The sequence below is a fragment of the Harpia harpyja genome, chromosome 5, assembly GCF_026419915.1.
Source record: "Harpia harpyja isolate bHarHar1 chromosome 5, bHarHar1 primary haplotype, whole genome shotgun sequence".
In the NCBI taxonomy this organism is placed as follows: domain Eukaryota; kingdom Metazoa; phylum Chordata; class Aves; order Accipitriformes; family Accipitridae; genus Harpia; species Harpia harpyja.
Genome location: NC_068944.1, coordinates 31804805 through 31828892, shown reverse-complemented (window position 1 = coordinate 31828892; position 24088 = coordinate 31804805). Strand labels below are relative to the sequence as shown.

The 24088-nt window shown below is 36.7% G+C and overlaps 1 protein-coding gene across 2 annotated transcripts in view; it reads left to right on the top strand.

Annotated features, from left to right (window-relative positions):
* Positions 1–24088, top strand: part of CCDC178 (coiled-coil domain containing 178) — a 197127-nt gene that overhangs the window by 34000 nt on the left and 139039 nt on the right. For both annotated transcript variants that reach the window (XM_052788564.1, XM_052788563.1), the window contains exons 8-12: positions 1159–1312; positions 4269–4364; positions 4487–4623; positions 12160–12343; positions 17287–17349. In XM_052788564.1, coding sequence (XP_052644524.1) covers positions 1159–1312; positions 4269–4364; positions 4487–4623; positions 12160–12343; positions 17287–17349 — 634 coding nt within the window. The remainder of the gene's footprint in view (positions 1–1158; positions 1313–4268; positions 4365–4486; positions 4624–12159; positions 12344–17286; positions 17350–24088) is intronic.

The window sequence follows — 24088 nt, the reverse complement described above, 5'->3', positions numbered from 1 at the left end:
ATATATATTCTGTGGTATTTGGAATGTGACTTTGCAAGATAAGTCTTTACTCCCTCACTAGATGAAATCTTGGAAGCAAATAAAGGAAGAATGTCTATCAAATAGTCTTTTAGGATTGGCTCTTGAATTAGTGATGAATTCTCTTCATTATTGTTTTGTGTTTTCTTACTGCATTTAAGTATGCAACACTCGTTCAGGGTTTCTGGGGGTTGTAATGCAATAGACGTCTCTAAAACTCAACTACTGTTGGCCTTAGTTCTGCTGCGGTGGATTTATTTTGCTGTTTAAGGCATGCTTCGGAATATGTTATTGACCAAGATAGTTCTCTGGGGAGCATGTAGAAAACTCCTCTTTTCTGCCTGCTGAAACAATAATAAAAATAATAAAAATAATGGACAAGCACCAGCAGTCATTCTAAAATTTTAACCTGATGTCCCTCTATTTCTTTTGCCTTTCACCGAATCCATTCTCATACATGGCTGTAACAAAAGGCCTGTGCACAGCCTATAATGAGGCTTAACAGCGTCTCGTGGGAATATTTTCCTCATGATTGTTGTAGTTGTTATATCTTTCTGTAGTTATGGCCAGTTTTCCTTATCATAATGCTGATAAATCTGCTATTCAGAGTGAAAGTAAAGTCCTTATCCCCTCCTTTGACCTTGCCTACTGTCTGCAAATTCCTTTTAACATGAGGAATTGATGTCAGTAAAAAATTTTCTTCACAAATGACATTTGTCCACAAAATGACAGTGCAGTGGATTGATTAAGTGAAGATGGCTCTGAAGTAGATTCAGCCACTGGCAGAGAAAGAAGTTGACACCTATTTTGGTTAATTAACCTGTGAGGTATGAAACAAAGTCTCGTGTTTAACTACACCAATAACTGTTCAGAGGTCCAATTAGAAGTTGTAATGTTGGCAGGCTGTTTAAGTGCAAGTGAACTGGTAGCATGAGTAGTTTTGATATCTGGCTGAAATTGCATGAACCTGCCAGGGCAGATACTTTGAAATTCTCTCATGCATACCTGTTCAAGAAATGTAGTAGAGAATCAAAATAAATCTTTACTAACTCAGATCTGCTTTACATTTTCCTTTATGGAGAGGGACTACCTTGGAATATTGCCAAATAGATGGATTCACTTTGTGTGTATTTCTATTAGGAATAAGTTAAAGCATTCTGAATTTATTTGGACCGAATACTGTATGAAGTTAAAAGAAACAGAGGAGAAGATTATAAAGGATGAAAAACACCTTGAGGAGTTAGTGGAGCAAAAAGCAGAAATCCAGGAAGATGCAAAATGTTGGAACAGCAAAGTGAGTCTTGAATATTTATAAACAAGCAAGTAAATGAGTATCTTTTATTGAAAAGTACATGAATGCCTGAATATTTTTTGTGTTTAAGAGTTAAGGTCCTCTGTAAAAGTAAAAATACAAATACTGATTTCAAAATAAGAAGTGGTAGATTCTGTAGAACTCTCTTATTCATTCTTCTGTTGTAGTATTATTTTTCAGCTTTAATTATTAAAAATATCACAATCATCTTACCTTCCTTTAAGTGACCTGGATATTTTTAGTTGTTGGATGCATATGTGCTTAATATTGCTTATCTTCTTAAGATGTCTGGAAGAAAGCGTGCATTTAGTAGGACAGCATAAGTGTCCTCTTGAATTAGTAGATTTTTTGACCTGCAATGGCATGTGATGCAGTTTTACACCATGTGTAGTGATACCCTATTTTACTTAAAATTCCCCTGTTTTCTGCTATATTTGTCTAGCATTCATTTTGAAATCTTGTTGTACTTGGCGGTTTAAAATCTGAACTGGAGTTCCTCACACTGCATGACTAGGAGTTTTCAGTTAATGGACAGCTCCATATGTGGAAGCAGTAGAAAATGGCTAAAACAGGACTTAGATGCCCACAACAGAACTTGTTATTTTTTTGTATGTATAAGTATGTGTATATATGTGTATGTATACAAGTATAAATAAAGTATGAAATTCATTCTCTTGTACATGGCCAGTACTGTTGTGTTTTGTGCATCTAGACAGCTAGGTCCTGCTATGGATCCAGTGGAATCCAGAATCTAGATGGAGTATTTCTAGGAAGCTAAATCTACCAAGCATGCCTAGAACTTAACAAAAAACCCAAAGCACACCCCCTGCAAAAGTAAAGATGCGGTCATATTAGACAGCCACCAATGGGTGGCATTTGTTTCCAACTGTGTATTAACAGTTTTCTTCCTGTTGTTGGCACCAACAATTGCTATCACCTGCTATCTAGAAAACCACTATTTTCAAATAGAGCCAATACTTATTAGTAAACTTTTTTTTTTTTCTGGATATGTTTCCAGTTGGGTTTGTCTGAGCTGATATACTTCAGTGGGTACTACTTGGGTATTAAGACCAACATAAGGGAAAGAAAGAAATGTGCAACAGGGGTAAGGTGGAGCATGAAACTGCTCCATTTGGTGACCAACTTTGGTTTGATTAGTTTATGCTAAAGGTGAGCCAGAGTTAAGTTTAGCATAAAGCTGATCTGTTACTGTCAATTTCCTTCAAAAACATGACTAAACCAACTAACTGAATAAAGCTTTATGTTACTGGGATAATGGAGTTATTTGGGGAATCAGGATAATATTGGGGTTATTTTCAGTGACTTCAGTGGGATTTGAATTGGATCCAAATTATAACATGACAATTGTCACATACATCAACAAGTTTGAAGAAAGAATTAGTGATGTGAACTAATATTTTTCTGCATTTTTTCTCCTGGCTTTCTTTCTTAATTCATGATGGTTTTTAAATTTTATATATGACCTATTAGGAGTGTTACAACTTTTGACACTCTAAGGACAACTCTGAGTTTTCTTTTTTCCATGTTACCCAGGTTTGCATTACAAAAGGTATCTGCATGCATTAAATCCATTTTCTGTATCTACATGGGCTTTGCTTTTCAAAGATTAGAAGAAACCCTTCTTATAAAATTAATCTCATACTTAACTATTCCTCCTTTATTCTTTTGTCTTCATTAATTTCCTGCACAGTGTGGCAGTATTTCAGGTCATTCCTCTCAAAATGGTTGCTCTAAAAACATTGAAAGATGGAAAAACTTTTCTCAATCATGTTTTTCCTATGTACCAGCAATTTAAAAACTGGGACATTTTGCTCATACTTAATCCACTGGATTTTTTTCCCCTGTAGATGTAACCAATTTCTCTTTGCCTTTCCCACACTTCCCCTGAACTGTATTTCTTAGAATATTGTACATATTGAGAGACTTAACAATTTGCATTTTTATCTCCTTTTTCTAGATTAGTAAAGGTGCTTCTTTGCACTTTTTTCTCACAGATCATGTTTTATAATCCCTAACCATTCAGGTTAGGACCTTCAGTCCCCAGCTAGTTAGGAAGATACAGCCATACAAGGACAGTCAGCAGAATCCTACAGAAGTACAACAGAGCTGTGACATTCTGGACAAGATAACAAGACAAAGCCTGTATTGTTCCTCTCCTTAGTTGGCTGGGACATAGTCACAAAGTATCTTATGTAAATCTGCTCTTCATCAGATTCTTGAGGTAGCAGTAGGAAATTACATGCCATTTAAAGTACCTGTGTCCTAATTCTGTCCTGATCTTGCCACATGTATTCTCTAACATCCTTATCAACCCTGATCCTGCTTGAGCATGTTTGTTGTCTGGTCATATTCCAGTTAGACCCATATCTCTATGGAGATTTTATAGGTAAGTTCTGCCAGGATAGCTATGTTGCTTCAGCCTCTGCAGAGGAAGGACAGTTGAAGGTAACAAAGTTCATTAGGCTCAGTGTGAGCAGGTAGGCCTTTATCAACCTAAAGCCACTTTAGATGTTTTCTTTATGCTGCAGATGCTTGGATCTAACATCCTCATTTTTCCTTAAGCTCTGGTGATTGATCCATCATTGAATCTCTGCATGAATCTGTATTGATAGAGATTTTGAGATATTAAAGAAAATCTTGAGGCTGAGAGGAAATTAAGGTAGTCTGCTTAATTATACCAGATATGTCATGTATGAATTAGAAGGCTGTGAGTGTGTGCTTACTGATACTGTGAAGTCTAAAGATTCTGCTAGGATACATCGCAATGGCAATGTACATATGAATACTATGGCATGAAATATCTCTAGTTACTCTTTAATAGCTTTCCTTTTGAATTTATTTTTTAAATATATTGTTTAATTATTACTAAGAAATATAGGAGATATTTGTATTACTTACTTTACAAAATATTTTCTAGATAGAAGATTTGAATAATAAAATAGCTGCCCAAGGAGATGAGAGTGTAAAAATATCAGATGCTTATTCTGAAGTGATTAAAGCTGTGGAAGAATTAGTAAGTTTTTAATTGTTTTTATATAAATGAAGTAAAAATGCTTTCATACTTGCATCTTCTGTGTTGGCCTGAAATACTTTCAACTTATGCTAAAGGTGTCTTAATGTTTTAATGTTCATTAGAAATCCACCAAGGAAAGTGATCTACAGAATATAAAGCAAAAGATTCTCAATATTAATGAAGCACTGGACAGTTTGAAATGTGAAAATGAAGAACTTGAGGGAGAAAATGAAGAGTTTTTGCAAAAATTCGGAAATAGGTAATGCCTGCAATATAAATATAGGAAGCAAGCTTTACTTTTTCACTGCAAACAAGCCTATAAAATGAACCTTGCTTTAATTTTAAGTCTCTCTGTAATTTAACATTTCAATAATTTCAAATCACTTGAGGCTGCAATTTGTCATCTACCTTTTTTGACCTTCACGTGAAAGAAAATTAACTAAAATTCTGCAAAAGACAAAATACATACTTTGACAATTAAAATAAAACAAAATGAAGATTCTGAAATTCTTTTTGTTAACAGAAGCCTCAGTCCCAAAAACATTTTGGTCAAAACTTTTATGAATTTTATTTGTATTTTTTTTTATATATGATGATTATAAACATAGAATCTGAAATACTGTTTTTCTCTGTTTTCTTTGAATTCTTGTAAGACATTATTATGCACGCATCTTTTGTAGCTCCTCAGTTTATTGATTCCAAATAGCTATACTTTAAACTGTATTGTACATAATATTCTCAGTGCATTTATAATACAACAGCAAATAAAATCAATTTTTAGTTCCTTCTTGCTTTAGACACTAGGTGTACACTAGTTTCATGTATCTGACAGGTTATCTTCTTTATCCCCCCAGTAACTTTGGATTTTATTGTCTGGTTTCAGCAGAGTCATCTGAAAAGTTCTTGAAAAGAATTAGATTCTTACAAGGTTTGTAGCAATCGATGACTGAGTTGAATACAGACATCCTGTCAGCATGAAAACATTCCTTACTAGACCCCCAAAATTCCATATAAGAGGTGTAGGAAGAGGGAGGGCATAACAAGATGAAAGAAAAGAGGAGTTGTGTGCATACTCCTTATTAATGCTTCAAGTTGGAGCTCATACCTTACATACCAAAGTAAATCAACAATGGGACACAAATGGGTAAGAAACCAGGCTTCATTAGTTCTGCTGTTGGTGGAACTACATATTGGGATTATTAGAACACTTTAGAATTAGTGCCATAGCTTTCCAAATTTATTATTTCCAATTTCCTTGACATCTTTTTTGATGGATTAAAACTTTTATTTCATCATACATGTAATAACAGAGAGAGGTCTTGCCCATGTTGGAAGTATTAACTGATAAGCTGAAAGAGAAAACTCAGATTTGTAAGAACATGTACAGGCAAATGTGGAGCATCAGGAGAGAGAGGGGAGTTCTCGTAAAACAGATTTGAGAAGCATTATTACTTGAGACCATCTTATACACTAACACTTTACAGGGATCCTAAAAAGACTGGACAAGTTCACAAGAGAAATGCTTTGAGCGTTATCTATTTCATATATAGTTAGTATTGTTGTGAGTGTGTCCCAATTATTATCCTTCCACATGTTCAGGAGTTCAAGAAATGCATATGAAAGTTCAGATTCAAGACCCAGAGAATGGTTATGACAAGTACCTAGTAATGAAGAATTCATTCCAGGATCTAAGTCTATTTATGTCTTCAAAGGATGACATCCTCTGAAGGGGAAATACCTTTTCAGACTGCTGTTTAGTCTAGTCTCAGGAAATAATGAGTGGAGGCTGAGTATAGAATTCAATTTTAAGTATTTTTTTAAAGAAAAATATTAATTCAGAAGAATTACCTTTTAAATCTTGTTTTACTGGAAAAACAGGATTCTTAGTCAGCCTGATACAATCCCAAATTTCTGTACATTGCCATCTTATGATAATTTAACTCTTAGAAGGATTTTCTGGAATGCTATTTTATAGAACCCCTACACTCTCTCAATTCTACTTTCAAGGCCAGTGACCTAGCACAAATTGACCTAGTATTGACCTAATATTAGTTCTTAAGGGAGAAAGCAATTGCTAATCCCTCCTAAAAATTAGAAGTTGCATGCATTTCTCTTATGTGTTACTGAATGCAAGCACAAAGGAAGAGTGCTGTTTGTACGGCTTTTTATTTGAAAATCCCCTTTTATCTTGTTGGAGTTCTTGACTGAATAAGGAGTGTTTTAAACAAAGGCTATAAATAACTATAGTTCTCTTGAGGGAGTTGCCATTAAGTGCTATGAGAGGGGCAGGACATTTGGTTCTGCTCAGAAACTAAATTCTTTGATCTGCCACTAATCTCTTGCCTTATATTGGAGATATTTTGCATGTCAGATCATTAGTCTGATACTCCAAGACTTTTCTAGCCACTCACAAACTTTCTTAATATAATTATGCTTTATTTTTCCTTTTCCTTTCTGAGTATGTTGTGATTTCTGTATGGTCTTTTGTATTAGGGAAGAATTGCAATATTGTACGGAATTGCTATGTTCCATCAGAATGTGATTCTTAAAACCAACACATTGTCTCATGTTAGTCTAAGAATTGGAGTGCTTGTTTTGATTAATTCTATACTAACAGAGTACCGACATGTTCCTTCAAGAGGACTAAAAAGTGAGTGACTGTCCACCTCCTACTAGGCTGCAAGAGGACAGAGAATTGTCTTCTCAATAGAAAGCTTATTTGTGTGTCTTTCCTATTTAGAACATGCAGTACATGCAAGAAATAATGTCACGCTCACCTGAGATTCTGGGGGCACATGCAGTTTAAATAGTCTCATTTCCTGTCCTGTGTTTTTTCTTGATAGGAGAGAGAGAGAGAGAGACTTCTACCTCCTGCATTTTCTAAAATGGATATCATATTCTCTCAGTATCTTTTATGAGCCCATTGAAGTTGTGGTTTAACCCCAGCCAGCAACTAAGCACCATGCAGCCGCTCGCTCACTTCCCCCCGCCCAGTGGGATGGGGGAGAGAATTGGAGAAAAAGTAAAAATCATGGGTTGAGATAAAGACAGTTTAATAGGACAGAAAGGAAGAAAATAATAATGATAACAACAACAACAATAATAATAATAATAAAAGGATTAGAATATACAAAACAACTGATACACAATGCAATTGCTCACCACTCACCGACCGATGCCTGGTTAGCTCCCAAGCAGCAATCCCCCCCACTGTGGCAAACTCCCCCCAGTTTATATACTGGGCTTGACGTCACATGGTATGGAATATCCCTTTGGCCACTTTGGGTCAGCTGTCCTGGCTGTGTCCCCTCCCAACTCCTTGTGCCCCTCCAACCTTCTTGCTCTCTGGGCATGAGAAGCTGAAAAATCCTTGACTTAGTCTAAACACTACTTAGCCACAACTGAAAGCATCAGTGTTATCAACATTCTTCTCATACTGAATCCAAAACATAACACTATACCAGCTACTAGGAAGAAAACTAACTCTATCCCAGCTGAAACCAGGACAGAAGTGGGCCTGCTTTTTATAATCAGAAGTGTACTTCAAGTTATGTTGATGGCATTGATGAAGACATCTTCACACACACTGATACTGAATGCTGTGCAGAGGCATCTGGATATAGTGTTGCCTTTGGGAAAATGATCCTGAATTATTTTTTTCCCAAAGTATTCCAAGACCTATCTCCAGGTAACTTGTGATTGAGCTTAGAAGGATCTAAAATACAAAGCTTACACAAATTTGAATGGGGGGAAAAAGTTCCAGTTACTGGAACACTTTGGGATTTGTTGTCCATATGAACATTCACCCCCCGTCTGTGTTGCCTTCATAGTGTGTTAAGCATCCTGGATGAAAGAAGCTGAGGAGAAACAGTGCATTTGACCTGATACATACCCTTTTTCCATGAAGGCTGAGTGTATCTTACAGATACTATTAGATCAGAAAATCTCAGGTCCACATGCTATGCACAGTTACTGAATGTATGAAAGCTTAGGGAAAGAAAAATCAAAAACTTAGTATGCTTCTCAAATGGGGACAGAGTTCCTAAGTAAGCTGCAGAAGCTGTAATAAAATTTCAACACCTGTACACAGAGTGTAGTATGGAACACATGCACCAAAGAACCATAGTTCTTCTTTCAGCTGTAGTCTACTTGCTTTTCTGCTTGGACTATTTATGTTCCTCTTGCATCAATGCTTAAAGTGTTTCAGCTTCCAGAGTCATGGGTAGCTTTGTATGCATCAAAACAATATTGCTCCATGTGAAAGGTGTAGGAAATCAGTCATTGTTTGGTTCCTTTCATTTCTTTCCAGCTTCAGCACAGATCTGTTTTCTCTGCACTGTTCAGATGAATTGCTCTTTCAGCTTTGGTATTTTGAAATTTAAGTCTTTTTATAATCATAGGCATTTTGGAAGGAATTTGTGAAGCTATTTAGTCATCGCCTTCCCCAAAAGAAGATTAGCTATACTTATGCCCCTTTTCAGAAACAATAAGATGATTTTTTTAGGGTTTCCAGTGTTGGCTGTTTCAAAACTTCCCTAGGCAAGGTGAGTAGTTAATTTCCCAGTGACCTTTTGTTAGTATTTTAGATTTGTTTCTGGTAGAGAATGCTTTTTCCTACATAGTCCTGTAAGTATTGTTCTTATGAAGATATTATGGGGCATATGGACATATTAAAAGTGCTTAATTAGGGAGAACTAATGCATGTGTCATAAAGTATGAGATTCGTAAGTTTTCTACATGTGGAATTTGCAAAATATAAGTTATCTATCTCTGATGGAATAGTTAATGAGACCTGTTTCAGAATCAGGTCACAAGACCATCTGCAGAAAAACTTCCTGTTTTGAAAGTGATGTGGTTGTGGTATGAATAGTTCAAATCAGTATTATCAGAGACCATAGGATTCAGAAACTCTGTAAGAACTAACCAGAAACCATTACCAAAAGTGTATGGAAATGATTTGTTCAGGGACAAATTTGCAACTGAAGTTTCATCTGGTAGTCAGAATATCCTTGAAATTCTCTTTATTCAGTGGAGTATTGTAATTACTTCTGATCCCATCTAATTATTTGCTCTTTGGTCTCAAGGCATCACATACTGTACCTTCACAAATTCCTTATTTTTCACTGATTCTCCATCGCATTAGTTTCTTGACCTCCTTTATCAGTCTGTCTGTAACTGGTAATCCACATACAGTTATAACTCTCATGAGTCGTGGTTATGTCACAGCCCTGCTTACTACTCAAACTGGTATTGTTGGTCTGTATCTATCTCATTGCTAACCTCACTGGTGTGCAGGAAAGTGTAATCAGTATATGGGATGGAGGCAGACCTGTGAAAGTTTAAAGAACAGAACGATTATTGCTGTCTAATGAGATGGCTCTAACTAAATGGTCTTGGACTTGGAAGTACCAGAGTATGTCTGCTTTCATATTGCCTCCCTTTAGCCAAAAAATCTCTGTTGCTGTTTCTTGTTATCATCTTTGAACACTATTATCTAGGGAAGATTTGGGCCATTCACATGTATACTCTCAGCTATACTTTCCTAACGTGCTTGTAGTAGATCTTGATAATCTTTAGTGTTTTAATTCACAGGGAGAAAGATCTTTTAGATCTATGCAAGATTCTTTTGTCTCAACAGCTGAAAAAAGGGCTAGGAATCCTTTGTATTTAAGGACTGTCTAAATCAATAGATTTAGTGAGTATGCAGCACTTTGCACTCTGGGGCAGCCCAGGGTGGTTTGATTATTTAGAGGTTGGATGGAAGCACCAGTGGTGTGGTGGTATCATGCAAGATTCCCAGTCTTGTGACCGTGGTTCAATTCCTGGCTGGTGCAGGGGAAACCCCCATCTCCTACCATGTGCAGCAGCTGCAGCCCTGCAACTTCTAAATAATCAAATCACCCTGAGCTGCCCCAGAAATCTGGGATTAAACCATGACAGTACAGATGGTCCCTCCTGTTTCATGTAGAGCTGTTTGTTAGTAGGGCTGTTACGGCTTCTGCAATATCTTTGAAAAATGCTTGTATATGAATTTATGTAAACTAGTCAGTCATGGCTCTAAGCACAGGGTCTTACAGGTGTGTGACATTGCTGAAGCCTCAAGGTCATATTTTGCATTTTGGAAAGATCGTATTGCAGTTTCAGTTTTATTGGGACTCAGTTCCCAGATTGGTCAACTGCTTGGGAATCACAGTCAGTTGAGTCTAGCTATGGACAATCTCTCAATAGAGAAAGGGCAATTGTAATACATACTACATACATGGTACATGTTACGTATAGTTCATCAAGATGCATGTAGGCAATGTTTTCTGTTCTCTTTGTGCTGCTTTGTTACTTGAATTTTGGGAAGGGATATTAAGTTGCTGTGGGCTTGTATTGTCTTACAGGTTTTTCAAGGACTATATAGCAGATACTGCTGACTGTAAGACTGTATATTTAGGAACCAGCAGTTCACATGCACTGAAAGTGGAATGTGCAGAGAATGTGTGTGTGCATGTATGAAATAATCCATGAAGTTTAGTCCTTGTGCATTTACAAATCTTTGGGTTTTGTAAGGTAAATCATGTTTCCTTCCTTTAACTAAGCAAATGACACCCTGTATTAAAGAAGATGCTCTTTGACAGAAATATTCTGGCCACTAATTCAGCTAAGGAAATGTGTGATCAGTACCAGCCTGTTGTGGGTTTGCAGATTAAGTATTGGAAACAATGTTGTATATCCTGTGAAGATCCTTATAATACCATTTAGGTTTATCATTCTAATTCAGCAGATAGTGGTAGTAACAATTTATTATTCAGTGACCCTGTTCTTCTACAAAGAAACATTCCATTGAAGAATATTAATTTCTAATGATAAAGAGGTTGTATTCTGTCAGTCAAAGCAATATCAATGTTTACCTGTAGGTTTTTTGTATTTGATTCAGTTTGGTTTTTGCTGTGTAATCCAACAGTCTAATCGAATGGTATTACAAGTTCACTTCTGTTAAACAGTTCACTTCTACTGAAAGTTTGTTTGTATACAAATAAACTAAAATTGTTTTATGTGACCTAAAAATTCTGCAAATAGCAACATACTTAGGAATTTGAATTCATCGGCTGTATGACTAACGTGTACCACTGCACTGACTGGTATGAAGTACCCTAGACATGGCCATTTATTATAAGATAGATGAACTGAAACTCTGTGACCAATTTTAACACTTTCAGATAAAAGGGCTGTTCTTGCCACTTTATTCTCATCCAAAATTGATAGTTTTATATTATATTTGGGAAGAGGCACCCAAGAAAGCTGTTTAATATTCAAGGATCACCTCCTTCAAGCTCAAGAGCAGTCCATTCCAATGAGTAGGAAGTCAGGCAAAAATGCCAGGAGGCTTGCATGGATGAACAAGGAGCTCCCGGCAAAATTCAGACACAAAAAAAAGCATACAGAAGGTGGAAGCAGGGACAGGTAACCTGGGAGGAATACAGAGACATTGTCTGAGCATGCAGAGATGCATTTAGGAAAGCCAAAGCCCAAATGGAATTGAATCTGGCAGGAGATATCAAAGGCAACAAGAAGGGCTTCTATAAGTGCATAGATCACAAAATGAAGACTACGGAAAATGTGGGCCCATTGCTGAATGAGGCAGGGAACCTGATAACACAGGACATGGAAAAGGCTGAAGTACCGAATGCCTCTTTGCTTCAGTCTTTACTAGCAAATGTTTTAGTTTTACTTATTTAATAATGGGGTTTACTTTTAGTTAATATACTTTATAAAATGAAATGTGAGATTGGCTGTCTTATTTCAACAGTTCAAGAAAAAAGAAGGCGTATCAGTCAGAAGTTGAAACTATCTGCAAAAGCATGTGTAAGATTGAACAGCAAATAGAAAGACTGAATGAAGATCTCTGTAATGCTGAATTGTCCTACAGTGAAAAAAAAAGGAAGTATGAAGACTTAAAAAAAACCAAAACCGCAGAAGAAATTTCTTACAAGGTACAATTTTTAATTAAATTCATTTTTTAGAGTGGAAGAATCAAAAATAATGATCTTTGTATCAGAGAATTATTGGGCAAGCAACCTAATATTTAAAAAAATAATTTAAAACTTATGATTTTAACTGTGTATTTTAAAACACTTGAAAAATAGCAAATAACAGTAGTCTCTGAAGAGAAAATAATTTGGCTACTAAATGGTTACAGTTGATGGCAGGCTAAAAAGTAAAGTTAACACATTAAATATTCTAAACCATACAAAGATTTTGTTATTCCTAGGTGATTTAAAATGAATACTGACAAATAAAAATCTTATTCTTTATGTAACTAAATGATTAGAAGAGTTTGTAAATCAGTATAGTTTTATTTGATGTTAAATGTAACCATTGCAAATGAAATACTACATTAGAATAATTATTTAATTATCATTTGAAAGTCATTAGTTATCTAGAATTGCAATTTTAATTCACCCTTATATAGAAACCTTGCCATGACTGTGAAGGCTTACAAGACTTGCAAGACTTTTGTTTTTTCACTTTACATAATTCTTAATGAATAATATTGTACATATGGATACAGCCTTTAGGATCAGTGTTATTGCAGGCTGTAAAATTCAGCATTCAGAAATATGGAAAGAAAATAATATGGGGAATTTTTAAGGGTCTTCTTATACCAGGGAGATATAAATGGTGTTTTGCATATCTTTCACTAGAGATCTTCTGCTGTATGTAAAGTATAGATTGCCTGAAAGGAAAAGCTTTCACAGTTTTATTTCTTGAAATAATCTTAGGATTTCCTAACTTGTAATCAGTAAAATTAAGAACATTAATAGTATTTTCCTGGTTATAATATGCATTGGTATATTAGGCACTCTACAAGCTTCCTGCCTTCCTTTTCACCTACCTGCTTGCCAAAGGTAAAGGTACGTCCAAGTACCAGACTCTGCTTCTGGAAAGAAAAGTGGAATTGTTGAATGTGATTTAAAACAGAGCCAGTTAAAAAGCTTATTGAGTCAAGGTGAAAAATAGTAAAACATGACCTAGAGAACTTTAGAGCTGTTTTCACAATGAATAGGAGTGAGTCAGTTTTGTGTTTGTTAAGGCCTTTCATAGTGCCAGGTTGTCTTCTCTTGGATCTGATTTATATTCCTGACAATATCTGAATTTGCACCATGTAGTTTTGTCCTATAAATTTTTTTTGTATATTATGCTGTTCTATAGCCACATGTTTTCATACTAAATTTGTATGACTTTTCTGTCTTGTTTGTATATAAATTTGCCAAGCACCACTTTCTCCACATTCTCAGTGTTGTGTGCCGAAATATTTACACAAATGGATGTTCAACTGTATGATCAGGGGAATCTACTATGATTCTTCTTATGGTTTAAGTATTTGAGGGATGCTAAATATTAGTCTAAGAAATTAGGATTTTAGACGGGATTCAGGTAAAGCCCCTGCTTATTTTCTGCCCTACATTCTTTTTGTGTGTGTGTGTGTCGGTGAATTTTTCTTCCATAAATTTTACAGTCACATTTTGGATTTTTGACATCCACAACATTCTGTGATAAGGACTTCAACAGCTTTGTCACATGTTGTGTGAAAAATTACTTTTTTCTTTATTTTCTGCCTAGCATATACTGTCTTCATATAATGCTGTGGTTCTTACTTTCAAAGATGTATCGGTCAGTCATTCCATATTCACTTCCTACATGTCAGACATGACTTTATAGGCTTTTATCATATTCTTCCTCTTCTTCAAGCTGAAGTCTCCTAATCCATTAACTTGTTTAATGAATGGAAACTGTCCCATGTCTGTCATCCAGTTCTGTTTTCCAGTTCTGTTATTATGGGGAAAGAGCATCGAGTATTCAATATGTAGACACATCATGGGCATATATAGTGGTATAAAGATGACTTCTGTTTTGTTCTCTATTCCTTTCATAATAGTTCTTAACATTACAATTATTCTTTTAAATGCAGTGGAGCATTAAATTCTTCATGATCATGTTCCTATTTGATTACTACCAGCTCAAAATCCAGCATTGTATAAAGCGAAGACTGTGTCCTAATGTACAAACATACATTAACTTTCATTGAATTTTGTCCTCTGTAAATAAGAAGTCCAGCTGGTTTTACTAAATCATCTCACAAAATCCCCCATTTTCCATATTGTTTCTGAATAAACTGGAAACCACAGGATCCAGCATGGATACTTGCAAGACCCTACTGTAACTGCCACTGAAAACTGGTAATTTATTTTTATTGTAGGTTTTCTGTCTTTAAATGCATTATATATTCATGTGAGGACTTTTATCCTTAACTCATGGGAAACTAATTAAGGAGTTATTGATATAATACTTTATCAAATACCATTTAGGAGTCCAAGTAGACTGTATCACCCAGATATCTCTTCTCCACATACTTCTTAAATCCTTCAGAAAACTGATGAATTTTGAGGCACTGCTGAGACATGCTGATTTCTCTCCTATGCATCAAATTTTCCATGTGTCAGCTAATTCTTTTTTTCATAATAATTCATATTATGAGTTTGCTTCTTAGGGCTTTGCAGGTTTTATTTGGTTTGGAATTTGGGCTTTTTTCCTTTATCATACTCTGTTTTCTGAGTGCTTCATGGTAAGTCTGTCTTTAACTGCTTCTGATCATCTGTTGGCTTTATATTGTCTCTAGTAGTTTTTTTAACAAACAAACAGATGTGTTTGGAAAAGGACTTATTTTATGTCCCTTGCAGGTTTTTCCAAAAAATCTTATTTAGCTTGCCTGATGGTATTTTTAGATTTAAATAAGCAAAGTTCAGGATCTTCTCTGTTTTCCTTTTTTTAGACATAATTTCAACTTTTTGTCTTGCTGCTAATACCTTCCCTTCTGTTTAGTGGCGCTGATTTTCTTTTTGATGTTTCCAAAGTGTCTGTCAAAATTTGGCTTGCATGTGCTTTGAGCCTCCAGTATGATATCAGTAAGTAATCTCCCTCTGGCTTGCAAGTACTTTACTCTTTTAGCTGTTCCTTATAATGTTTTCAATAAACTCCTCTAATTTTTGTAAAAATTCATTTTTAAATTGGACTACAGTGTTACTTTTTGGATTTTGTTGTTCCTTAGTTCTCTTCTCAAGTCATAGGTAGTGTTAACATCCTGGGCATGTAGTCAGTCAGAAATGTATCTCAAAGCTATACATTTATGGTTAGAGATGGAATTTCATTCTGTAGGTATTCTGGTTTACTTGTTGGCACAACTTAACTTCTACATGAAGTCATTATTAGTGGTCCTGCCTTCTGTGATGAGATTGCTTTCCAGCACCACTCAAGTTGCTTCAGTGCCCTTGTTAATTAATACCTCCATTCCTACCACTTGCAGAATGACCATTCTGTCAACAGCTTTAAATTAACACCGCTATATTTAGTCTTAGTTACCATGAATTAGCAAAAGGATTGTGTTTATAATAATTTAAAGCATACATATACACGTGAAGATGTACACTGGGAAGGTGACCAGTTGCAAGAGCTATTTGCAAGGTAAAAGTTTGCGTGAATGGAGTGCACAGAAGCTAAGATACCTCTCTACCTAAGCAACAGTTGAATAGTGGTGAATTTTGAATGTGATCATCTAAATGAAGGTGCAATTTATAGTTGACTGCCTGGTCTCTGCTGATACTCTGTGAGAGCAATCACCCCCTGGTGTGTCTGAAAAAAGTGTCTGTCTGTAACCAGTAGTTAAACTGTATCCTTGGGCTACGGAATAGAGTGAAAAATATATTCATGCAGTCACCAAGTGTTATCATTAGTCATTCAAAATATTGCTGCATTTTGGAGAATAGTCCAGATGCTACAGTTTGTCTAATGGACTCAGGACTTGGATTCAGATACACTATATGCATATGTGGGCAAGGAGGTGTGAGGGGGAGGGTAGGGCCATGGGCACAAATTGTTGCTTGGAGTTATCCTTGGAGCAAATGTATAAACTTTCATCTGGAAAAAAAGGCTATTACTCATTGATTACAGGATGTGTTTTCCACATGAACACTGATCTCCATAACTTCTATTTCCTTGAAGTTCCTAATAATCTTTGGGATTTGGGGTTTGAGAATACATGGGGATGTTTAGCACCTGTTTTTGTATTTTCTTATGTATGTCGCATCTGGGAGATGTTTATGACCTCCTTATGCAGGAACCTCCCTCTCCAAGTGCTGATGGCGTATGCGCTTCCAAAGTGCAGATATGGATGTGAATAAAACATCTTGAACAAATACATTTCAATAATAGAATTGGTCGAGTTCATTTCCTACTTTGCTATTGGCTGTGTTGTGCCTAGTTTTGCTTAAATAATCAGTTTTCCACTTCCTAAATTCACTTTAAAAGGAAACAGAAAGCCCTAATTAGGGTTTGACTTCAATTGTAATCAGGTATAGTTATGATAGTCTGCTAATCTGACATACATTAAATTAGAGGTATTCAAGGTGCAAATTATAGTAATGTGCTATATAACTGTTATCCTAGAAGTGATATGAATAAGGCAGTGATATAAGAAAGGGCTAAAACATGTTCAGTTTTTTCCTAGAAATTACAAAAAAGTCTCGTCATATAAAATGTAGAAGGCACTGAGATTTTTCAATTTTGAACATTTGATGTTCAATATCCATTTAGGTAAGCCAACTCAGCTTCTTCATGTATTTAACTATTTTAAGCTACCAAAAATAAATTACACTAAATCTAGAAAATATTGTTACTTTTCTTTTAGTATGGTCTATATTTATTTACCTCTTGTGCCTGAGACTCTGTTGGAATTTCCTTTTTTAATAGAGTTTTATGATACTTGAGAAAAAAATTAAAAGCTATGCTCATCTTTACAGTGATGTTAGTGTTAAATTTTCATTGCTGTTGTCCATTAACTTGTTTTCTTGTGTGTTGTATATGGCTTTTTTTCCCTAAGAATTCAGAGTGGAATCTTAAAAAAGAAATTCAAGATCAAAAAGGAGTTTGGAAAGCGACTCAGGTAAACATGACAGTAATCATTTTACTTCAGATCTAAATTATTCTTCTACTTTCTTTTTACTTCCTGCCATGAATTATCTTTGAGTACCTTGTGACCAACTCACATAGAAGGCTAATAGGTTTTGCTAAGTAATGATGCCTGCTGTTTAACAATTAGGAAAATTTAAAAACTCATGAAAACAAGAAACACTTTATTTGTATCCTAGTTATTCACAATAATTTCCAGTTTGCTTTAAAAGATAAAAAATCTTTAGTAATAATCCATATATGTAGTGACATTATTATTTGAATTTGTATATTTTTCTTCAGTTTCTGTAGAAATTGCAATCAGACCCTTACCATACCTTATATTGACGCATGCATATTGAAAATAGGGTGGCCTGACCCTAACACCATTTGTTTTCTCCTGATGTGAACGGCTAAATTCACACAACACACTTTGGTGTCCCTTTTTCAATTGTCAAATGTAGCCCTTTTCTTCTGGACTTCAGTGATGCTTTTCAACTATCCTCAGCAAGTGTTGATATTTCTTCAGCTTCTCTGACTGAAATCCCAAGTTTGGCATCACCAAAAGGGGAATTCCATCTATATCTATCCTTGGGCAGATGGGTTCCATAAGCTGTCTTCTGCAAGAGCATGGATAATGGTCATATTCAAACTGTTGTAATAACTACCAGGTCTTAAAGCCTCGAGCAAGACACTGAGTGGAAGCTCCAGGACTATTTTCTGAAGAAGTCCTTAATCTCTGCATTCACTGTCACCAGCAAGAGCTAGGAGGCCTTAAAGTGGGGTTGTCAGAACCAAACTCTGGCTTCTACCTGAGCAGCAACTTCCCAGAGATCACTCCTTCATTCCCTATGATGCCAGAAAATCAAAGTCAATGTTTCCTTCAAAGTTTCCATACAGTAACACAGAGACCTTTATGATACAGAAGGCCTGGTGTGGTGGGTTGTCCCTGGCTGGATGCCAGGTGTCCACCAAAGCTGCTCTATCACTCCCATCCTCAACTACACAGGGAAGAGAAAATATAACAAAAGGCTTATGGGTCAAGATAAGGACGGGGAGAGATCACTCAGCAATTACTATCACGGGCAAAACAGACTTGACTTGGGGAAATTAGTTTCATTTATTACCAATCAAATCAGAGTGGGGTAATAAGAAATAAAACCAAATCTTAAAACAACTTCCCCCCACTCCTCCCTTCTTCCCAGGCTCAGCTTTACTCCGTAATTGTCTACCTTCTCCCCCACAGAGGTGCAGGGGGACAGGAAATGGGGGTTGAGGTCAGTTCATCACACGTTGTCTCTGCCGCTCCTTCCTCCTCAGGGGCAGGACTCCTCACACTCTTCCTCTGCTCCAGCGTGGGGTCCCTCCCACAGAAGACAGTCCTTCATGAACTTCTCCAACTTGGGTCCTTCCCATGGGCTGCAGTTCTTCATGAACTGATCCAACCTGGGTCCATTCCATGGGCTGCAGTCCTTCAGGCGCAGACTGCTCCAGCGTGGGTCCCCCGCAGGGTCACAAGTACTGCCAGAAAACCTGCTCCATGGGCTCCTCTCTCCACAGATCCACAGGTCCTGCCAGGAGCCTGCTCCAGCACAGGCTTCCCACAGGGTCACAGGTGGGCTCCTCCCCAGGCTGCAGGTGGATATCTGCTCCACCATGAAACTCCATGGGCTGCAGGGGGACAGCCTGCCTCACCATGGTTTTCACCACAGGCTGCAGGGGAATCTCTGCTCCAGTACTTGGAGCACCTCCTCCCCCTCTTTCTTCACTGACCTTGGTGTCTGCAGGGTTGTTTCTCTCACATGTTCTCGCTCCTCTCTCTGGCTACAGTTTCTGTGCCACAGCAACTTTTTTTTCCCTTCTTAAATCTGTTATCCCAGAGGCTCTACCACCGTTGCTGATGGGCTTGGCCTTGGCCAGCAGTGGGTCCATCTTGGAGCTGGCCGGTATTGGCTCTGTCGGGCATAGGGGAAGCTTCTACCAGCTTCTCACAGAAGGCACCCCTGTAGCCCTCCCACCATGACCAAAACCTTGCCACACAAACCCAATACAGCTGGCAAAATCAGCAACTGCTGAACTGGCTGTTGGTACCAACCTTGCTGTTAGTGGTGCCTGCCCACAAGATAAAGGCAAGTAACAGGTTTCCAGTTGCTATTGTTGGGCACATTTTGTGAGGAGATGGGATACAGTCATAATGGCTGCGCCAACCTTGAGCCAACACTAGCTGAACCAGGTCCCTTGCAAGAAGTAAAAGGTTGCTTTTTTCTTAGATAAAACTTGATACCAGATAAACAGTACAATTAATCACTTTCTTCTCATCCAAATTCCCTCTAATAACTGGAAAAGATCTGTGATGCATCATTACCACACCAGTGTGTAACCCATCCTGAGAGCCTTTTTCATAGTTGGTAAGTGAGTGCCATTGAGATTCATCTCTTTCTTCCTGTAAAGGAGACATGTCATACCTCTGGGAAAAATATCTCTACTATTAACACTCCCACTCTCACCATTATGAGATACAGGATTGTTTGGCTCCATTGCTCCTTCCTGCTCATCCTGAGATGAATGCTCCTGTGCTGTTAATGTTCTGATGTTGGATTCTGATCCAACATCGTGTGGGATCAAAAGAACATAGCCAAAACTGGAGGGAGGCATTGCAGTCTTTTACTGCAAGTCCTTGAGTCAGAAACCCCCTTTGGCTCCTTTTGTAATGGTCTCAAATAGGAGAGATTTACTCTGAGAGCTGTCAAAGGCTATATTTCTTTAGAATGGAATGTTGGATTTACTGTGATGACCAGAAGTCCTTCTGAGAATTTTTGTTCCTTTTTTTTTGAGAGAGAGAGAGAAGTCTGAACCTTTTTTATTTGCTTCTGAACAGTCACAATCTCCATTTTGCTTTTGTTACAAAGCTTGTTCTCTTCCATTCTGTGACTTTGAACTGTGCAAGAGCTCAATAGCAAAATCTAGTATCTACATCTCCCATTTCTAGAAAGACAAGCCCTAAGAGTGATCTTGCAGTTCCTGTTCGTCCCAGGCATTAGCAGAAAATGTTGAATGTTCCTCTTCAAAGCCAGGTGGTGCACAAGGTCTCCATCATGAGCAATTGTGGTTGATGTGCAACTTCCCTCTGATTCTCAGGCTTTGCTTCAGAGAAGGCTGACTGCCTGACTGGGCCTGACTGCCACAGCATGACAGGTTTGATTTGGTGCTTCCAAACACCTTCCTCCCTTTTTGGTATTCCATACTGACCCTTTCTGATTATTCATTGAAACTAAAAAGCTCCGTTCTTTATCTTGATTCTTGGCAAAGATCCTCAGTGGCATTTTTAGCCCACTTCTTTCCTTTTACAGACAGAAACAAAAGAACACTTTCCTAATGGGAAGTAAATTTTGTGCTCAGAACTGCTTTTTTCATTGTAGTTCATGCTTTTTCAGGGTAAAGAGGATCTTGAGATGCATCTTGTACTTCTTTTAAGGTGATTTTAAAGTTCTGTTTCAACTACAACTATTTTTTCTATTTTTCTTCCAAAGCCTCATTTCTCTGGGTTAGACAGCCTTCTTATCCTTGCTGTCACGAGTTTTTTTCTTACTAATAGGACAAAACTTAATGATGATGTCAAAGGATGTTGAAAGTGCAAAAGCTATCATTAACTAGTGACTGTCAAAGTGCATAGCAGTTTATATGAGACTCTGTTCTGAGATAGCCAAAGGGAATCTCGTAATGCAAACTAAGTATAAAGTGACAGAGATCTAGAAATGTTAGTGGTTTCCTGGGAAGCTTGTTCATTCCACCTACCAACCATGTTGTCACCTGGAACATTATCTGTAACTTTACCTAATATTGTGTCATTCTATAGGAATTCAGAAATTATGCTGCATTTCCTACTTGAAACACTCCTGGTAAGGATAACTATGTAAGACTATGATTTAAAACTAGAAAAAGGATTTATTTACAACCTAGCATAATACTTTGAAAAGAGTAAGTCACATGTATGGTCATTTCTTGCCCTCTTTCCCATAATCTTGGCTTATTTCACTCTGCTTCTACAGCTGAAAGGAATTCAAAATGTTGCCAGCTGCATTCCACTTTAAATATATATAGACATATATGTCTGTGTGTGTTTATATATATCAATATCAGATGTTGTGCATTCACTCTTTGCTACACAGACAAATAATTATTTGAGTTCAAGTGATGGTGAATTTTGGATATTAGAAATTGTAAGTGTATGTAAGACCTGCCCATTCTGAATAACACAACTGCTGGTACATAATATTTCTCTATCTTTCTTTATTTCTTTGGGCAGAGGGGAGAAGTTTGGAGTGGAGGTATGCTGGGTCTTGTATTTCCCAGCCTTGAAGGGTGTTCGCTTATTTTGCAAAGATTTTGTTCCTTTTCACTCTGCAGTGTTTTCCTTCCTTTTTTTCAAAAAATCTAGGAACACTCCCATGGTGATTAGAAAAGATTTTCACTCTTGACATTAATATTTAGAATTTTAATTCCTCTTTTATGACATTCTTTTCTACTATCTGCTTAAATAGTACTGTAAAGTCATTGTCTGCTTCAATGTCATTTTTACATTTTCTAATATTTCTTGCTGATTCCTCTGCTGTATTTGTGTTTGCCAGTTCTGGTTATTCAGCTTTTCCTGTTCAAAGGCTTCTGACATATGCTGACTTAATGGCCAACTTTTCCCTCATTTTGAACACATTTTTAATCACCTTATGATGTATTTGTTAACTTTTGGTCTATTCATGGTGCTTACTTAGGAGTATAAATGTTCTTTCAGATTTGGATTTTTCATGTTCTATTTCCACTTTTGAAATACTGAAAGCTAATTCTATATATATTTTAATAAACAGGCCAGGATTACAGCGATATATGATGAGCTAGAGGAAAAACGAAAAGCGAAACTCAAAAGAAGAGTGGAAGATATGAAGAGGATAGAAGAGATTGAGACACAAGTAGCTTATCTAAAAACAAAATTTAAAAGAAATAATCATATATTTAAAGACAACCATGAGGTAAAAGTAGTACATTCTGGACCACTCACTAGCATATTTTTTTGTCATTATTAGAAAAATATAAGAGGAAACAGAAGTCCATAGCTCAGAAGAGTCGGATTTTGCAGCTGTGCAGTTGTGCTTTGATAAAACATTACAAAACACAACATAATTCCAGCCTTATTTTTGACCTTTCTTGCTTTCTGTATTAGAAAAATCTTACTGTCTCTTTTAACTTGTGTGGTCTGTTTTCTTACAAAAGGGGAGACTCTTTAATACTTTCCTCTTTCCTTTGTACTTCTCTGCTTGCTTACAAGCTGAAGGGAGTTACTAGTGTATAAGACTCCAGCCATGGCATGCTGGGGACCTTCTTTGCTTTCCTGCTTTATAGGTGATACTGATAAAAATGTTTTTCCTTCCTCTCATGAAAGGACTGTTTTGTATAATAAGAAAGAGAAACAGAAGATTTTTGTATTAAAAACAGTTCCTCAACCTACTTGAGTTGACTTAATTAAGTACACTCTTCTCTTCCAAGCATTTATTTTGCTTCTAGTAGAGCATTCCTACTGTTATAGTATGGCATGTTTTGGTTGGCCCCTCTATCATCTTGAAAGTATGGCCAAAGAGCCATTTTCCTCCAGTTGTCCAGTGATGACCTAGTAGCCTGTTCCCCATATCTGCAGGATATACTAGTGGTGTTAAACTTCCCTGAGGTTAAAACCTTGGGAAAATTTTCAGAGAAATAACCTTTTGTCCAGACCTGCTCAAAAGAGTAACAGGAATACTAACTAAACTTGTATGACTGAGAAACGTTTATTTCATTATTACTTTCCTCTTTCAGATTTGGTGATCTTTTAGATCTTTGAAAGCTTTGGTTATATGGAGTGCTACAACAGTGGTAATAGAAAGCAGAGGGCAAAGTGGACAATGTTATCTGAATAAATTAGTGTTTGAAAACAAGGTATTACAATGATGGATGCTTTTGAAAAATACCTGATAGTACGTGGATCAGTTGACTAGTAGTCCTACAAACATGAGACCTTAGCTAGGTAGATGATCATTTCCTTAAGCGATGCTGATAGTTCTGTGTCCCCCTGCCACCTCAACAAACATCTGTAGAAACAGACCTTACTGCTCTGAAATGATGTGGAAATATTCAAAATCTGAACCATAATTGAGTGGAAGATGTAATGTCTGCACATTATATTGAAGCAAAACCCTCAAGCAAAACCATCAAATAGAACCATTCAGTCTTTCTTTTGCTGAACTGTTTGGAATGTAATTTATTCACAGATTTATTTATTTATTTTTAATTAAGAGCATTTCCATACCTTTGCTTTATCCTTTTTGTATGTCTTTTTCTTGAGCCGTGCTTGTTCCTTTTCTTCTTTTGGGAAATGGCTCTGAAAACAACTGGAAACATGGGAAAAATTTCAATTGTTTTTAGTCTTCTATCATGAGTGAAACAGAGTTTGGCTTTCACACTGGTAATTGTACAAATCAGCAACACTGAAGTTGGGGGCTGTCCTTCTATCATTATGCTTAAATTAAGCTTTGTGTACTACTCAAAGCCTTTGTTCTGTATTCCACCATGAAATATGTGCAAATCCTTGCAAACAAGTCCTTCCTTCCTTCTTGCCCCACACTGTATGAACAGGCGGGCATGCATTGTTCACTGTAACAAGCAATTTTACAATCTAGGGAAGGTATTTGAAGCTTCCCTTTTTTTGG